The sequence below is a fragment of the Lepidochelys olivacea genome, assembly GCF_965140295.1.
Source record: "Lepidochelys olivacea isolate rLepOli2 genome assembly, chromosome: 11".
NCBI classification, from domain to species: domain Eukaryota; kingdom Metazoa; phylum Chordata; order Testudines; family Cheloniidae; genus Lepidochelys; species Lepidochelys olivacea.
In genome coordinates, this window is record NC_140421.1 from 56,312,768 (window position 1) to 56,327,792 (window position 15,025).

The 15,025-nt window shown below is 38.5% G+C and overlaps 2 protein-coding genes across 2 annotated transcripts in view; one reads left to right on the plus strand and one right to left on the minus strand.

The window, feature by feature from the left end:
• DNAH7 (dynein axonemal heavy chain 7) overlaps positions 1–15,025 on the minus strand; it is a 270,571-nt gene that overhangs the window by 12,673 nt on the left and 242,873 nt on the right. Inside the window, exons 54-57 of the mRNA XM_084642935.1 lie at positions 6,023–6,199; positions 3,675–3,836; positions 2,435–2,635; positions 929–1,090 (exon numbers count right to left, since the gene is read on the minus strand). Of these exons, the coding sequence (XP_084499061.1) occupies positions 929–1,090; positions 2,435–2,635; positions 3,675–3,836; positions 6,023–6,199 (702 nt within the window). The remainder of the gene's footprint in view (positions 1–928; positions 1,091–2,434; positions 2,636–3,674; positions 3,837–6,022; positions 6,200–15,025) is intronic.
• Positions 7,683–13,373, plus strand: LOC311528203 (baculoviral IAP repeat-containing protein 5.1-like; the record flags this gene model as incomplete). The annotated part of the gene is made up of 4 exons (XM_084642934.1): positions 7,683–7,820; positions 10,081–10,190; positions 11,577–11,694; positions 13,230–13,373. The coding sequence occupies 4 exons, from the start codon at positions 7,683–7,685 to the stop codon at positions 13,371–13,373; spliced, it is 510 nt and encodes a 169-aa protein (XP_084499060.1).

Consider the following 15,025-nt stretch of genomic DNA (forward strand, 5'->3'; position numbering starts at 1 on the left):
TGCTTTTCTCTCTGCTGTCCCTGTTTGAAAGACTCACTGAAGCAAATGGGAGAACTAACAATACAAAACCACAGTGAAACTGACTATAACACAAAGTGCTCTCTAATGCAATGTAAACCAACAGAAAACATTGAGAAAAGCTTTTTCCTGATCTAATCTCTTTTATAATAAAATAAAATCTAAAGCTTATATAGAATGTTTCATCCACAACTGTCAAAGTACTTTTCAAAGGAGGGTCAGTATGATTATCCCCTTTTATAGATGTGGAAACTGATGCACAGAAGGGGAAAATGAATTGCCCAAGTTCACTAAGCAGGCCAGTGAATCTCCTGAACGCCAGTCCCGAGCTCTAGCCCCTATGAAGCACTACCTCCCCTCGGCCCCCCAGGAAAAAAGAGGCTCAGAGAGTGGGAGTGACTTGCCAGATTTACCCAGCTAGGAATAGAACTCCAATTCCTAAATGCTAATCAAGGACCCTAGCTGCTGAGCCTGCCACATTTAGTTATAATAATATTTGGTACAACATTTTCAGACACTAATATGATTATTGTGTTGGTAGCATCTCTTTAAGGCCTTCAGGGACAAGATAAAGGTGCCAAAGAGTGAACTGAATATGCAGAACAAAACCTGTTCCATTTTGCATGGAATAACATCTGGTTTGAAAGTCTTCTGAATTAGTTTCTGGACTGGTATGAACTTTGATGTCCGTATAAATCCCTGAAAATACAGGCTTATAACAGAAATACTGACACCTTAATAATCACAATTAAAACTTTGTTTTTATTAAGTACTATCTAATAAGCTTTCTTGTACAATCATTTCCATTAATTTTGTAAGAGCAAAATTAATGAGAAGGTATTGTTGCATGCATTTACAGTGCCGTACAGAGCAAAATGGGTAACATCCTTCCTGTGATCCATTACTTTACCTCATATTGGTTCAGGAACATGTTCAGCTGCTGCACACTAATTCGCATGTCAGTCTCATTAAATTCATAAGGAATGTTCCAACCCAGTGGCCCAAATTTCCGCCTTTCTTGAACCAATGCATGGAAGAAACAGAGGCCATACAGCAACTTCTTGAATTCAGCCTTTTAACAGAACATGACAATAAGAATATAATCCATGGAATATGCTCCAAACACTTTCACTTCCCCAAAACCCATATAACAGCACAAAGAATCTCTCTAGCACACATAGGTGTAGAATCCCCCTTTGCGGTCTCTCCACAACCTGGACCCTCCACAGTGGTTATATATATTTCTGTTTTATTAAAGACCTTGCCCAGGCACACCTTCAGAATTTAGCCATCAATTTGTACTATGTATGCCTTTGTCACAAGCAATGGTTTTAAAAATTCTCTTAATGCTTCAAGTAACCTAGAAAGCAATCCAGTGACGACTTTTTATACAGTACATCTGAGCAGCAGCAATGTATATGTAATCCACACATAGTCCCCCAATCTTATTTGCTGCTTTGGTGTTAGAAAAGCATTGGTTCTACTGTAAAAAGAAAAGGAGGACTTGTGGCACCTTAGAGACTAACCAATTTATTAGAGCATAAGCTTTCGTGAGCTACAGCTCACTTCCTCATCTTGCATCTTCTTGCATCTGAGGAAGTGAGCTGTAGCTCACGAAAGCTTATGCTCTAATAAATTGGTTAGTCTCTAAGGTGCCACAAGTCCTCCTTTTCTTTTTGCGAATACAGACTAACACGGCTGCTACTCTGAAACCTGGTTCTACTGTGTTTTACCTTTTTATGATCCAGATAGGCTTTGGTCCTGACATATCTTTCAAAAGATCTTTACAATTAAGAAGTTGTGTTTTTTAATTGAGAAAACTTAGCAAGGCATGCAATCTCAGTTAAAAGCAATTATCTACCGTTTTTAATTATAGCAAAATACTGCAAAACAATTTTAGGCCAAAACATTCACAAAATAAAACCTAATTATGGAAACAGTAGGTGGTTTCCCAGTCTGACTAGTCATTCTAAAAAGGGCACTCATGATTCCTATCAATCAACCTGTCAAATCATTTGGCTCCCAAAGTTCTACGAAGGAAATATTTTTATGCTTAAGATTAACTATATGACTCCGAACAGCATAGGCCTGAGTTAATAATTCTGCCACAAGATTCCCTAACCTTGCAGATTTGTATCAGGAAATAACTTGCTTCTGGCTTCTTAAATAGAAAGCTGTATTATTGATGGCATACCACAAAATCTCTGCTGAGACAGAGCGAAACTGGTAGTAAAATAAAAATAAAATATTAATAAAATTCACTTCAGTGAAGTCACTATTCAAAAACAACTTCACTGCAGCGCAGGAAGACTAATATGGTAGTTTTTACCCAGCAATCACATATATAACCGCTAGGGTTTAGCTGCTTTCTAAGTAATAAAAACAGAAATAACAAGGCTAATAATACAGTACTAACAGGCTTCTTGCAACTGTTGAAAAACTCAGGGTCAGAGATTGGATCCATCAGGTATGAACGGATAATATTAGCCCGTAAACCTTTCGGTGCTTCATTGGTCATTTTCACTCCATTCTGAAGGACAGAGACAGGAAAATTTGGAGATGGGTAACTGGTGAGCCAAAATCGGAAATCTGGATGTGTTGTATCAGGATTCAGCTCCTAAAAGAAAACCACACAAAAACAATGAATGAAACCCAAGAGGAATAATAAGGATCGTACATATCAACATTTGTTATTTAAGCAAGTCAATCTGTAAATTGTGAAAATACACCAGTGTAATGTTTATGAATTACTAGTTTGAAGCATAACTATAGTGGTAGCCACAGTTATGTGTGACAGTTGCCATTCTAAAACTGCTCTATTTACTCATAACTCTCTGAATCTTTAGTATTTCAGGCTAAAATTTTCCACAGTTGGTCTCTATATGAAGGTAAATGATTATGGAATGTATGAGCAAAAACAGTTCAGCCATATCTAAGTACAGGAAGAATATAAACAATTTTTACTTTCTCCATTAATAAAATCTTCCTACAACTTTATTTTGAACAGTTCTAAAGTCAAAATGGCTGATGGTAAACATCTGAAATTCAGTATGGACTTTGTTTGGATTTGGTAAGATACTGTATGGTTCGCAGAGAAGAGACCCACTCTAATACCTCTTTGCAGCTCTGTAACTGGGGAAAGGTGCAAACTTCCTAAACATCCCAGTTTCTGCAAAGACTTACATGTGTATTTAACCTTAAGCATGGTGTAAGACTTTGCAGGATTGAGGCCATTTGCAGGAGATATGATATCTCTTTCAGATGTGTGGGACAGAGAAAATGAGTAGAAAATCTAGTTTATTTTCATAAGAATATTAAATGTGACTTTCAACACCAGGGACTACATCCTTAGCTGCAGCTCAAATACCACTAATGTAGCTGGAGGAAGGGGGTAAAGGTGGTTGCAAGACTGAGGGCTACTCTAAATTTACCTCTGCTCTTTAGGAGATGCCTCAGGTCCACACTCTTTCTCCGGAAAACACCTCCTACACCAGGAGTCAGGAGATAAGGGTTGGTGCAGAACCAGTATGAGGGGATTCCTTTAAGGGGAATCCTCAAGGAGTAAGTTAAGTAGGCTTCTGGCTGCTTTGCACACCAGAGTGGATCTGAGAGTCAGGCAGTAAGTTTTTATAAAAGAAAATATGAGTGATTTTTACCTCACAGACTTTTTCCAGTGTTGGCATCCATGAAGTTGCTAGGTGGCAGTTTTGCAGAACTACCCAGCTGCCCTCCTTTACTGCCTTCTCTATCATTCGCATGGCTATAGGACCTTGGCCCTGTCCCAGCGACAGAGAGCTCAGCTTTGATCCACCATATCCCTGTACATAGAGAACACTTTTAGAGTGACAAAATATTATGAAAGTTTGTAGAAACACACCAAACACTGACATAATTAACATCCACATTTTTGTTTGTTAAACAAGTATAAAACCACATTAAATTCAAACTAATTAAATAATATAAAAGTATTAAGTAAATTCTACACATAAAAAAATTCTAAACTAGAAAAATCTTATCACCTTTGGATAAGAAACCATATTTAGTTTGTTTTGAGGACAGCATCTTTGGGATTGTAAACTAGATTTAATTTGGTTTCTAAAGGCGGAAGGTTTTCAGTTTCCATATGAACTGGCCTAACTATCAAACCCTTCCTTTTTTGATACTACTTCTGACAAGAAAGAGGAAACCTGAGAGTCTAAGCAGCCAAGATGATGAGACAGGCACAGATGAGTAGAGAAAGGTGCATTTGTGAAAGAGACCCACAGTAGCACATGCAGAGAAAAGGACAGATGGTTAAAGTAACTGAGCAGGAAATGGAAAGAAGACACCAAAGAACCCAGGAGTTCCTTGTACACTGCCCACACCATGAAAATCTATAAAACTATATAGTCTTGTTTTAGTGTGTAAAGTTTCTTCTTTTACATTCTGCAAGGAAAATTCTGCCTCCCCTTCTCTCTTATGTGAAATTAAAATTCCCCAATTAAAGAAGGAAACCACATGATACATAAAAACTTCATACTAAGATAAATATCTTTTAGATTATAAACTCTTCATGGCAGGGGCATGATTTCTATTACTGTATGTCTAGAAAGCACCTTGCTTATCACGGATGCTGCCATAAACAAAAACCGAAAAATAATAATAGCAATTATACTTAGAATAAAGGGTGTGTAAGCCTAGCAGTGTAAATGGTCTCTGGAACTTGGATTGGCAGGACTAAAGGTGCTGGTCAGGCAGTGCGTTTTGCCCTTGGTGTAAAGTAGAGTGTGCTTCACTTCACTTCCTAACCCCCTCTGGTCAACTGAAAAAGTAGCATCCATGAAGCCTCCAGTCTTCACTGGGAGGGGTGTGTTTGAAGGGACTGAGAAAAAGGGGAAAGAAGGTAAGACCCTGGGTTTCCCATCAACAAATGGGAGGGGAAAGCTAATCTTGAGACTCACCTGAGTTTCTCAAGCCTATTCTTTTTTAGTAAATATGGAAGATGTGATCAAGAAAAGCCTGAAAACTGGTTTTTCTAGTAATACCATTTCATGAACAGGTATCTGATACTCAGGGAGATATGTGGATTGAAATGAGGATTTACACCTACATATACATTTCAAACATTTAATTTGCAGTGTGTTTTAAACCCAGCTCAATTCTTCTTTTCATTCCATTCCAGTTCAACTTAATCTCATACCAGGCAGCCATTGGCTCTAGCTCCACATCCATTTAATCCTGTACTGTAAAATTCTAAATACTTAAAAAGACTTCTCCAAACAGCTTATTGTTTGAGGCTGTAGATGTCCTATTACAAACTGCAGGATATATTTACAGCTTGGTGAGTGGGGATTTACAGTATGCCAGTCACTCCCAATAGCACAAAATTCTGACAGAGTAATTGCCAAGAAATACAAGTCTTTCATCTTACTGGAAAAAGGCAATTTTCTGGTATTACTACAATATGATGTTTTTTATGAGAACTTTTTTTTTGTAACATCATCTTGCTAATGGCTAAATCAAATAAAAATATATTTGTACAAGTCCACCCAAGGCCATTGGACAAAACTTCTTTATTACTACATTAGGTTTTGTAACAAAGTGGTTTTTACATTCATATTTGCAAAAATTAACTTCAGTTTTCGGAAAAGAACTAATTAGAATTTCAAAAGCTTTAAACCACTATTTTTGACTCTCTTTTCCCATTTTCTAGTAGAGATTACATAAACTAATCATTTTAACAGTTCTTAAAATCACAATGGGAAAGAAGATGCAGTAAATAATGAATGCGTAATTTCTTACAAATAATGACCCAGTTGGACAACCTTCATTCATACAAAATATTCACCAAAGTTCATTAGTTCTTTGTGTGACTAAGGACCACAGAATCAGATCTAATGCATTTTTAAGAGTTCAAAAGTATACTCTATGAACTTACTCAACACTTCAACATTTAGGGTTTAAAAAGTATTGCTTCACATACACAAGAATGTCATCAAAATGAAGCTTAGAAATGCTAATATACCTGGTCATCAGCAAACTTGAGAAGGGCAGCCATAGGGTCTGCACCAGGAGACAGCACAAAAATCAATGGTGCACAGCAGTGGCTATCAGAAAATGCCTTTGACAAATCAAATGGAGGTGGTTCAATAAATGGACGGCCCAGATTGTCAATGATAAATTCTTGCACCATAGGGATAATCTAGAAAAGCAAATATGTGCTGTATGAAATATGTGTGTTAAACATCAAGATTTGTCATTCTGAATATTTTAATATAAATGTCAAACAAGCTACTCCTATTTGTAAAATTATGCACAGGAATAGTCCCATTGAATTCAATGTGTAAGTCTTGGCAGGATCAAGGTTCAAGTGGCAAGATTCAGGAAAGAGGAGGACTAAATAGTTTCAAACAATGAACAATCTTATTTCTGGAGGTCAACTATTAGGCAGATTGGTAGGTCAGAGTAGGAAGCTGGAACTGCTACTGCTCATGTTTTATCTGTACTATGGAGAGGATTCCAGTTTCCAGGGCTAATCAGTCAAGCCACTTTCACTAGTCCTAAACCCCAATCCTATATGTTATTCTGCACAGAAGTCCCCTACGCTGAAATCAATGGCAACCTTACAGAAGCAAAGCCAAAGATCCTGATCCTGCAAACATGTATGGATGTGCTTCACGTTAATACCATGAGTAGTCCCATTAAATAATGGTATTAGTCATGGTAGTAAAATTAATCATGTGTGTAAGGATTTGCACAAACACAAACTAAATGTGGATACAGACATACAAATCACAAAACTAGTGGCTAATTTGAAAACAAATATGACATACATTTAAAAACATTTGCTTCTGAGTATACACAGTAAAAAATATTTTCTTAAGATTTCAGTTTCATAATTGTCTGTGGCACTTTTGATTTGCCCATCTCCATTGTGCAACCGATAAAAATCTCAGCACATCTCTAGAGTGATGCAGTTTAAAACATATGCTAGAACATTTTTATATTTTTTCTTTTGTTGTCTTGAAAAGAAATGCAAAATCTTTTGTTAATGCACTATTTAAGTTTAAACTCTGAAAGTGAAACTATCAAGAAATGCAAAAGTTTTTCTTTTGTTGTTTTAAAAAGAACTGCAAAGTCTTTTGCTAATGCACTACGGTATTCAAGTTTAAACTCTGAAAGTGAAACTGTCAAGAAATGCAAAAGTTTAAGTTTTTAATAGCAGTGTTAATTGAGCCACATTATATACTATTTCTGTAGCATTTTTGATTACTAGTTAGATTGTTAAATGCAAGAGTCTGTATTAGCTCAATATTAAAGTTACAAATTTAATCATTAAAGTATCAAGAAATACAAAGATAAGCTCCAAATATCTGTATTAGTTCAGTCCATTTGCACATACTATACACTAAGTTGTACATTTAACAAAGATATACCTTTGAGTGCTAAGAATGTGACAGATACAGAAATTTCATTGTGACCTCACTTCTCTTATTCTGCTGCTCATAGACTCACCTGCCTTTACTTAATTGAAGCACCTTCATTATTTACAGGTGAGAGCAATGAAGCCAATGAGTGAAGTGTCTTTAAATTTGAGAGGGAGAGGTAAAGCATGGAGTATTACATTGGTTAGGGCAAGGATCAGACAACAGGGTTTTTTTGTTTGTTTTTCTTCTTTCTTTCAGATGGAGACTTTCTTAAAAGAGCTAAGTTTAGCCTGTAAGCATTTGATTGAGTTTAGAGACATGTATGAGTATGAGAATCGCATAAAAACCTTCAGAGATTGGCCTTTTATGGAGAATTGCAAATGTACCCCTGAGCATGTAAGTCTGACCATGTCTAATTTTATCTATACCTAGGAACTAGAAGACAAAAATAACAACAGATTATATAAAACCTCATTAAAACTTCCAAATACTTCATTCTCTTCCCTGATAGACTTTGTTAATTAAAAATGCTCTTAAGCCACATGTGCAAGTTAAAGCAGAGTTAGGAGTCTCAATTAAGCCTACAGAAGTTAGGGAAGAAGAGATAGGTACTTTAATGTCCTACACATGCTGCTCTGAGAAGGCAGTGGGATGAGTGGCTATGTACCAGGTCTGTTTGGAAGCTTACAGGCATAAGGAAGAGGGGTTTATATTTTAAAAAAAAAAAAATTGAGGTCTCTCTCTCCTAGAACTTCTGGATTAATTTGATGCTTGATTTCATGCTGTACAGACTAAAGTGTTTCCCTCACTCCTGAACCTAAAGTTGCATGCTATAGCAATGGCTACCTATGCACATGCTAGAATTCCCTAAGTGAACAACTCTTGCTATTTAGATTCCATTGTAGCAAGCTAAATTAACTATGAGAATATGGGGATGGTGGGTTTTATTGTTTTGGGGTTTTTAATGTATTAAAAACCTGTAACTTTCAGAGTTATTGACTCGCTTGACATCTGAGAAAGTGTCCACTAGAGCTAGGTGAATAGTGGAATTTTTGGGTGTGGGGGCTAAACAGAAAAATTTGAAAAACTATTTAAAATTCATACTAAAACAACTTCTTAAAAAGCTTTCAATCAAATCTAAAACACTCATTTCAAATAACCCATAACACTTGAGCTGATATAAAATGAAATTTTTGAGTTGTATTTTTCTCCCAATTCAACCATTTTAGGTGGTGGGTGGTTGTGGTGTGTGTGTTAAATTGGCCAAATTTAAAATCAAAATGCATTTTTCAGGATTGGAAGACCCAAATTCAAAGAACCATTTTAGTTGGGGAAAGAATCAAAATGTTTCATTTCAAATTTGAAACTGCATTTTTTTTTTGGTCTGGGGGGCAAAAATTAATTGGGGGTGGGAGCAATCCACACTGATATTTATCCTTCCTGTTAGATAATGAGCACTAGATCTGACAATTCATTATTTGGCCTCTAGCACTTATAAAAGTGAATCATTTAAAATTAATGTCCACTCAGTGCTTTGAACATATAAAGTACAATACAAATGCTACAATAATATTATAGCCTGTAATTCTTTGAAACGGACACTTCTGAGTCATGCTTGGGTACAGCTGCTGTATATCTTGAGGGTTACACCTCAGATGAAGCATACTTGGAGTTATCTGAGCAGCTGTGAAGGAAGTTGAAACTACAACACATATAGGTATACTCACGGAAGCTTATGCTCAAATAAATTTAAGTCTCTAAGGTGCCACAAGTCCTCCTTTTCTTTTTGCGAATACAGACTAACTCGGCTGCTACTCTGAAACCTTCTAAAGATGAGTAATTGTAGTTTTTAACTCCTTAGAGTTGATTTAGCCATGGCTCTAATACACCTAGTGGCGGAATATAACTAACCTAAACCCTGACAGTGGGATATAACCTATTACTTTGGAAATTCGCTTCCTAAACTTTCTGTACTAGGAAGCTCACTATAATGAGAACTACAGAGTTCTAACTTCATATTTGTGTGACTCTCTCCTTTTGTGGGGTTGCCTGGACAAAATTATATTTGCAGAAGACAGGTTAGTTCAACAAACTATGACCTCACCACTGACTATTCCACCCTGAAATATTTGAGATGACAATTACACTTAATTTTTTTCTCTAAGAGAAAACCTTGCATACTGTAGCAGTCAAATGTTTTTCTTGCACTTATGCATTAATACAATGGCAAACTATGTCTTACTTATTTCTGGATAAACTATTACTTCTACTATTACTGTTCAGGCTAAAATTAGCCCTTGATTAGTTCCTGGGCAATATATTGTGAATAACTAGCTTACTGTAATCTCAAAAATGGGCACCTGCAAACAGCTACTCCATGCAAAAAGATATTTATTGCCTTTAGCCTCTTTTCTCACCCTACAGCTTGTCTGTTACACCCTCTTGTTATCAGTTTTAAACATAGGTTCCTTATCAAACCAGCTACTCCTTGCTGGAAGACTCCAATGTTTGTGAAGCCTTGCAAGACTGAGACTTTAGATTGTAAAATCTTTGGGGGAGGGACTGTTGTCTCATTATATATTTGCACAGTGTATATTACACTAGGGCCCAATTTGTTGGGCCCTTAAGTACTACCACAACTAATTCTCCTCTGCAGATGGCCAGGGCTGGCTTTATCCATTGTCCAAGTGCAAATGAACCTGATGTGGCAAAGTGTTTCTTCTGCCTGATAGAGCTGGAGGGCTGGGAGCCAAATGATGATCCACAGTAAGCACTAGTCTGCCTATATTCTTCCCCACTCTTTACACTTTGAAACTACTCAAATTTCTTGAAATAGTCCTCCACATTATCTCTGGACTACTCCCCTAATGTACGAGTTTGAGTATTATTTCCCCTCCTATGAGTTCTGTGTGTGTTCTGGTTTAGTTACCAAAGCAGTCATGTAAACTTGACCAGCAGACTTCAATTTTCCATTACTATGGAAAACATTTATTTCTTTGCATTCAGTGTAGCTATATCCTGAAAAGTAACACATACTGCTATGGAGGGTTCTTTGCCTCTCAATGTTTCAATATAAAACTCTTCCCCATTTTAAAATTTGAAAAAGTTCTGTCAGCACTGCAAACTGAACATAAAATCTCACCTTACCTGATTGCTCTCATTACAATGTCTACGGTAACACCCACTGTTTCATGTTCTCTGTGTATATAAAATCTCCCCACTGTATTTTCCACTGAATGCATCCGATGAAGTGAGCTGTAGCTCACGAAAGCTTATGCTCAAATAAATTGGTTAGTCTCTAAGGTGCCCCAAGTACTCCTTTTCTTTTTGCAGATGCAGACTAACACGGCTGCTACTTTGAAACATAAAATCTGACACTCTAGCTGTATTCTTTCTGGCTTACAATTGAAATATAACTATATCATTGGAAGCTAGAAAAACATAGCTCTTACCTTTTAGCTGTGTTGCCGCTGCAGTGCTTACATAAGTAAACTTGCCTGTCATAAAATAAGCAGCTGACTCTGAATAAAGAGGTCCTGGTTTTAATATAGCCCATATGCTAACTAGGCCACTGGAGTGTATATCTCCCTCAACTCATGAAAACTGGTTTATGTCAATATATTCTGTGGTTTAAGGTTTAAAAACTAATGTGGGTGGGTGGGTGGGTAGGGCATGGAGGGGGAATGGAAGAAATGAAAAGAAGTGCTTTAGGCTGCTTAATTTTGAAGTGTAGGTGCCAGGTCTTGGGTGAAGTTTGCCAGCTATTCTGAAACATTCATACAGACCATAAAAGATGCTTGCTTTCCCTCTTGTTGAAATGAATATTCTGGTGTGGCGGTAATAAACGTAGCTGGGAGGGCTGGGGGGTGCACTAACTTGTGGGTCTCTGCCACATATATCTTAAAGAATTTACTTCATCTCTTCCATCTGCTATTAGAAGAAAAGAGGAGTTTCACAACTCTCTTGACACTTTTTATAAATAAAAGTTTGATCAATGCAGCTATTTAGGGGCAAAAGAAAACATAAAACAAGTCTGTGGAAGTTATAGAACATCTTTCATATTAGAGAATTGTATCACTCTCTTCCATCTCCTCTCAAATGCTGTGGAGGACTGACTATTCCCAAAATGAAACTCTTGTGTTTGTGCTGCAGGGTAGAGCACTCCAAACGTCCTAGCAACTGTGGGTTTTTATCCCTTACTAAGAACTTTGATGATCTGACAATGGAGGAGTACTATATGCTGGAGATGGACCGGCTCAGGACTTTTCTTGTAAGTGCTCATGCAAATATTGTTAATGGCTTTCGCTTAAACGGAGGATGTTGTCTGAATAAAAATTTGCCCCCGAGAGTGGTTACCATATAGGAGAGAAGGCAGAAATCTCACTGGAGGAACCTGCCACGGCTGCAGTGTCTAGGAACTCAAGGCCAGATTTTTAAAAAGTGTTAGGCACTTAATGGGATTTTTTCCAAAGTGCCTTTTTCTTTTCTTAACTGCCTAAACACTTTTTAAAAAATCTGACCCTCTATGCCTAACTCCTTACAAAACATCACTCCCCTGGACGTGTTTAATCTAACACTCAAGTGGCAGAAAGAGTACTATCCCTTCTGTGTATAATATAAAAACGGCCCTTGGAAGCTTCACCAAGTATTAACCATACTAGGTCATCTTGAACTGACAGGGCTTCAAAGAGGACACACCTAAACATAGGCATAACTCTTGTCAAGCACTGTACCTTCCCCCTGTTTCAGTGTTGTTGTGCCAGCAGCTTTCCAATAAAACTGCAGAAGACAAATTGGAGCCCCCCTCTCACAAGTTTTGCAGTTATCCTGTTCACTGAGAGATCATCTCTTTGGAATTCAAAGAAAAATGGTATTATCACACCTTAGAGAAGCCTTCCTTCTCCTGGGGTTACTGGAGTGGCAGTTGTCATGCTGTTGAGGTACATAAAGTGATAGCTGGTCCCAGGAACTGGACTGCTTTAGGGTAGAAATTGACATTTGATAGATAGGTACCATTAGTGAATCTAATGGGAGACTTAATTAGAGGCTGTGCTAGTTCCCCATTAGGGTAACGATCACTGATGAAAGTTCTATATTCCACTTCCTGGGTAGCTTTTGAGTGTCTAGGTCAGAGGTGGGCAAACTACGGCCCATGGGCCACATCCAGCCCGCGGGACCCTCCTGAGCTCCTGGCCCAGGAGGCTAGCCCCTGGCTCCTCCCCTGCTGTTTACCCCTTCCCCGCAGCCTCAGCTCACTGTGCTGCCAGTGCAATGCTCTGGGCGGCAGGGATGCAAGCTCTTGCTGGCAGCACAGCTGCAGAGCCAGGGCCTGTCCTGGCGCTCTGGGCAGCGCGGTGGCGCGGCTGCCTGTCCTGGCGCTCTGGGCAGCGCGGTAAGGGGGCAGAGAGCACAGGGGAGAGAGGAGGGTTGGATAGGGGGCAGGGGTGTGGATGGGGTTGGGGCAGTCAGAGGGTGGGGAACGGGGGGGGGTTGAATGGGGGCAGGAGTCCTGGGGGGAGTCAGGAATGAGAGGAGGAGCGGGAGGACAGGAAATTGGGTTGGATGGGGCAGGGATCCCAGAGGGGCCATCAAGGGACAGGAAACGGGGTTGGATGAGGCAGGGACCCTGGGGGGCAGTGGGGGGGGGTCGCATAGGGGGCCAGGCTATGCCTGGCTGTTTGGGGAGGCATAGCCCTCCATACAATTTCAGAAACCCGATATAGCCCTCAGGCCAAAAAGTTTGCCCACCCCTGGTCTAGGTCTAACACTTCAAACAGTAAGTGAAAACTCTGGATTTACTTAAAGTGCAAAACCGGCAGAAGCACAATGAAGTCCTTTGAAGAAGAAGTTGATGCAACCAGAAAACGCCTCATTGATCACTTTGTCAGCAAACATCAGTACACTCCAGAGCCAAAGATGCCGCTATCAGAGTCTCCCTCAACTTGCTGATTTTACTGCACAAAGTTCAGGAAGTCACCGGGACCCCCAAATGCAGCCCACTGGGCAAAAAAAAAAATGCAATATCCACAGACTTTCAGGAAGGTTTGTTCATGTCTAATTTTCATGTAGCCTGTCCTAAACATTGATCTTATTGGTACTTGGTATAGTTTTCACAGATTCAGTTGTCTGAATAATAAAGTACTAATTTCTGTAGACACTTACAAAGTACATAGTTCATATTTACTACAGGTATTATATTTTGAGGTTTATTTGATCACTATGGCAGATGTGGACCAATAAATCTCCCAATAAACTGGTTTATAAAATGTACATTGACTTGTTAAACAGAATACTTCTGTACTGTTTTTAGATGGTCAAATATCTGTATTCTTAAATAAAGATTTACAGCTGATTGTGTGCACCTGACCTGTGATATACCCAAGCTTTGGGAATGTTCAACTCAACAGATTTACTGCTGGGCTTTTTGCTGCCTTTCAAGTAGCCATGGTATCTGCCACTTATCAGTAAATATGTAGCTTGTGAAGGTGACCTTATCAGCCAGTTCCCAATACTTGTCGTAACCTTCAGAAGGACTTGAATAAAAGAACTATTGTTGGTGACAACTTACAATATTGTGTACTTATTACGCAGGTGACAACTGTGACTTTGAGTAGCTATTGACAAGCTTCTACTGAAGCACAAAAACTGCATAAACTATCTATTTCTCTCATAACAGAACTTGATTTTATGTTCTAAATTCTAGGTCTGTGGTAAGTGAAATATGCAACATCTTGTATATCTACACTTGGTAGATATATAAGCCTTGTACTCAGATGAAAGGACATGGAGGCAGAAGGCAACACTAGCCATTATATACTTGTCAATAGCTCACACTTATGAAGGGTAGAAGCTGATTACTGGTGTTGTGTCTGGTCAATATCTATGGTAGATACAGAGATGGACAACAAGGCACTCTTGTCTAATGGTACAGTCCCAGCAGGGCATGCCTCTATGCAGCCTCCCCTTATTTCCTCTCCCACATATGGGTAAACTAAGTCATGCACACCATTCAAAGTGGACAACTACACAGGACTTCAGCCTACACCAGGAATCTGGTTTTTGGTGGGTTTCTCTTCCTGGCTAACATTACATAAGATCACCTGGACAGCAATTTACAGAAACTAGTCTATAAGTATTTGTTGAAGTAGTGAGGTTTAGGGTTTCTAACCTTGTAATTCCCTGGACTAAATAAATATTCAACAGTAGTGATAAGTGTATTCTCATGCATGATTAGAATGTGAAGTAATATAAATGCACATTGCTGAAGGGTACAATCCTGCTTCCATTGAAGACAAAAGTTTTTGACTTCAATGACAGCAATACTAGGCTCCAAGTGTGCAATTTTTTTTTAATGCATACTCAAAATTAGCAGACACAGGGAGTTGTTCATGCTTAAACAATTTGAACTTGCAGAGGAATTTGACAAACAACTGGCTGGCTTTCCACTTTCAAAATGGAAAGACTAATGGAATACTTCCAGTTACTTCCTTTCTTGATAAATGGAAACACCTACTTACAAAAATGCAGATTACATTCTGTCACAAACTACAACCATGATCTGTTTCTTTTAAGGTAATCAGTGAATGCTTGCATAGCTTTGA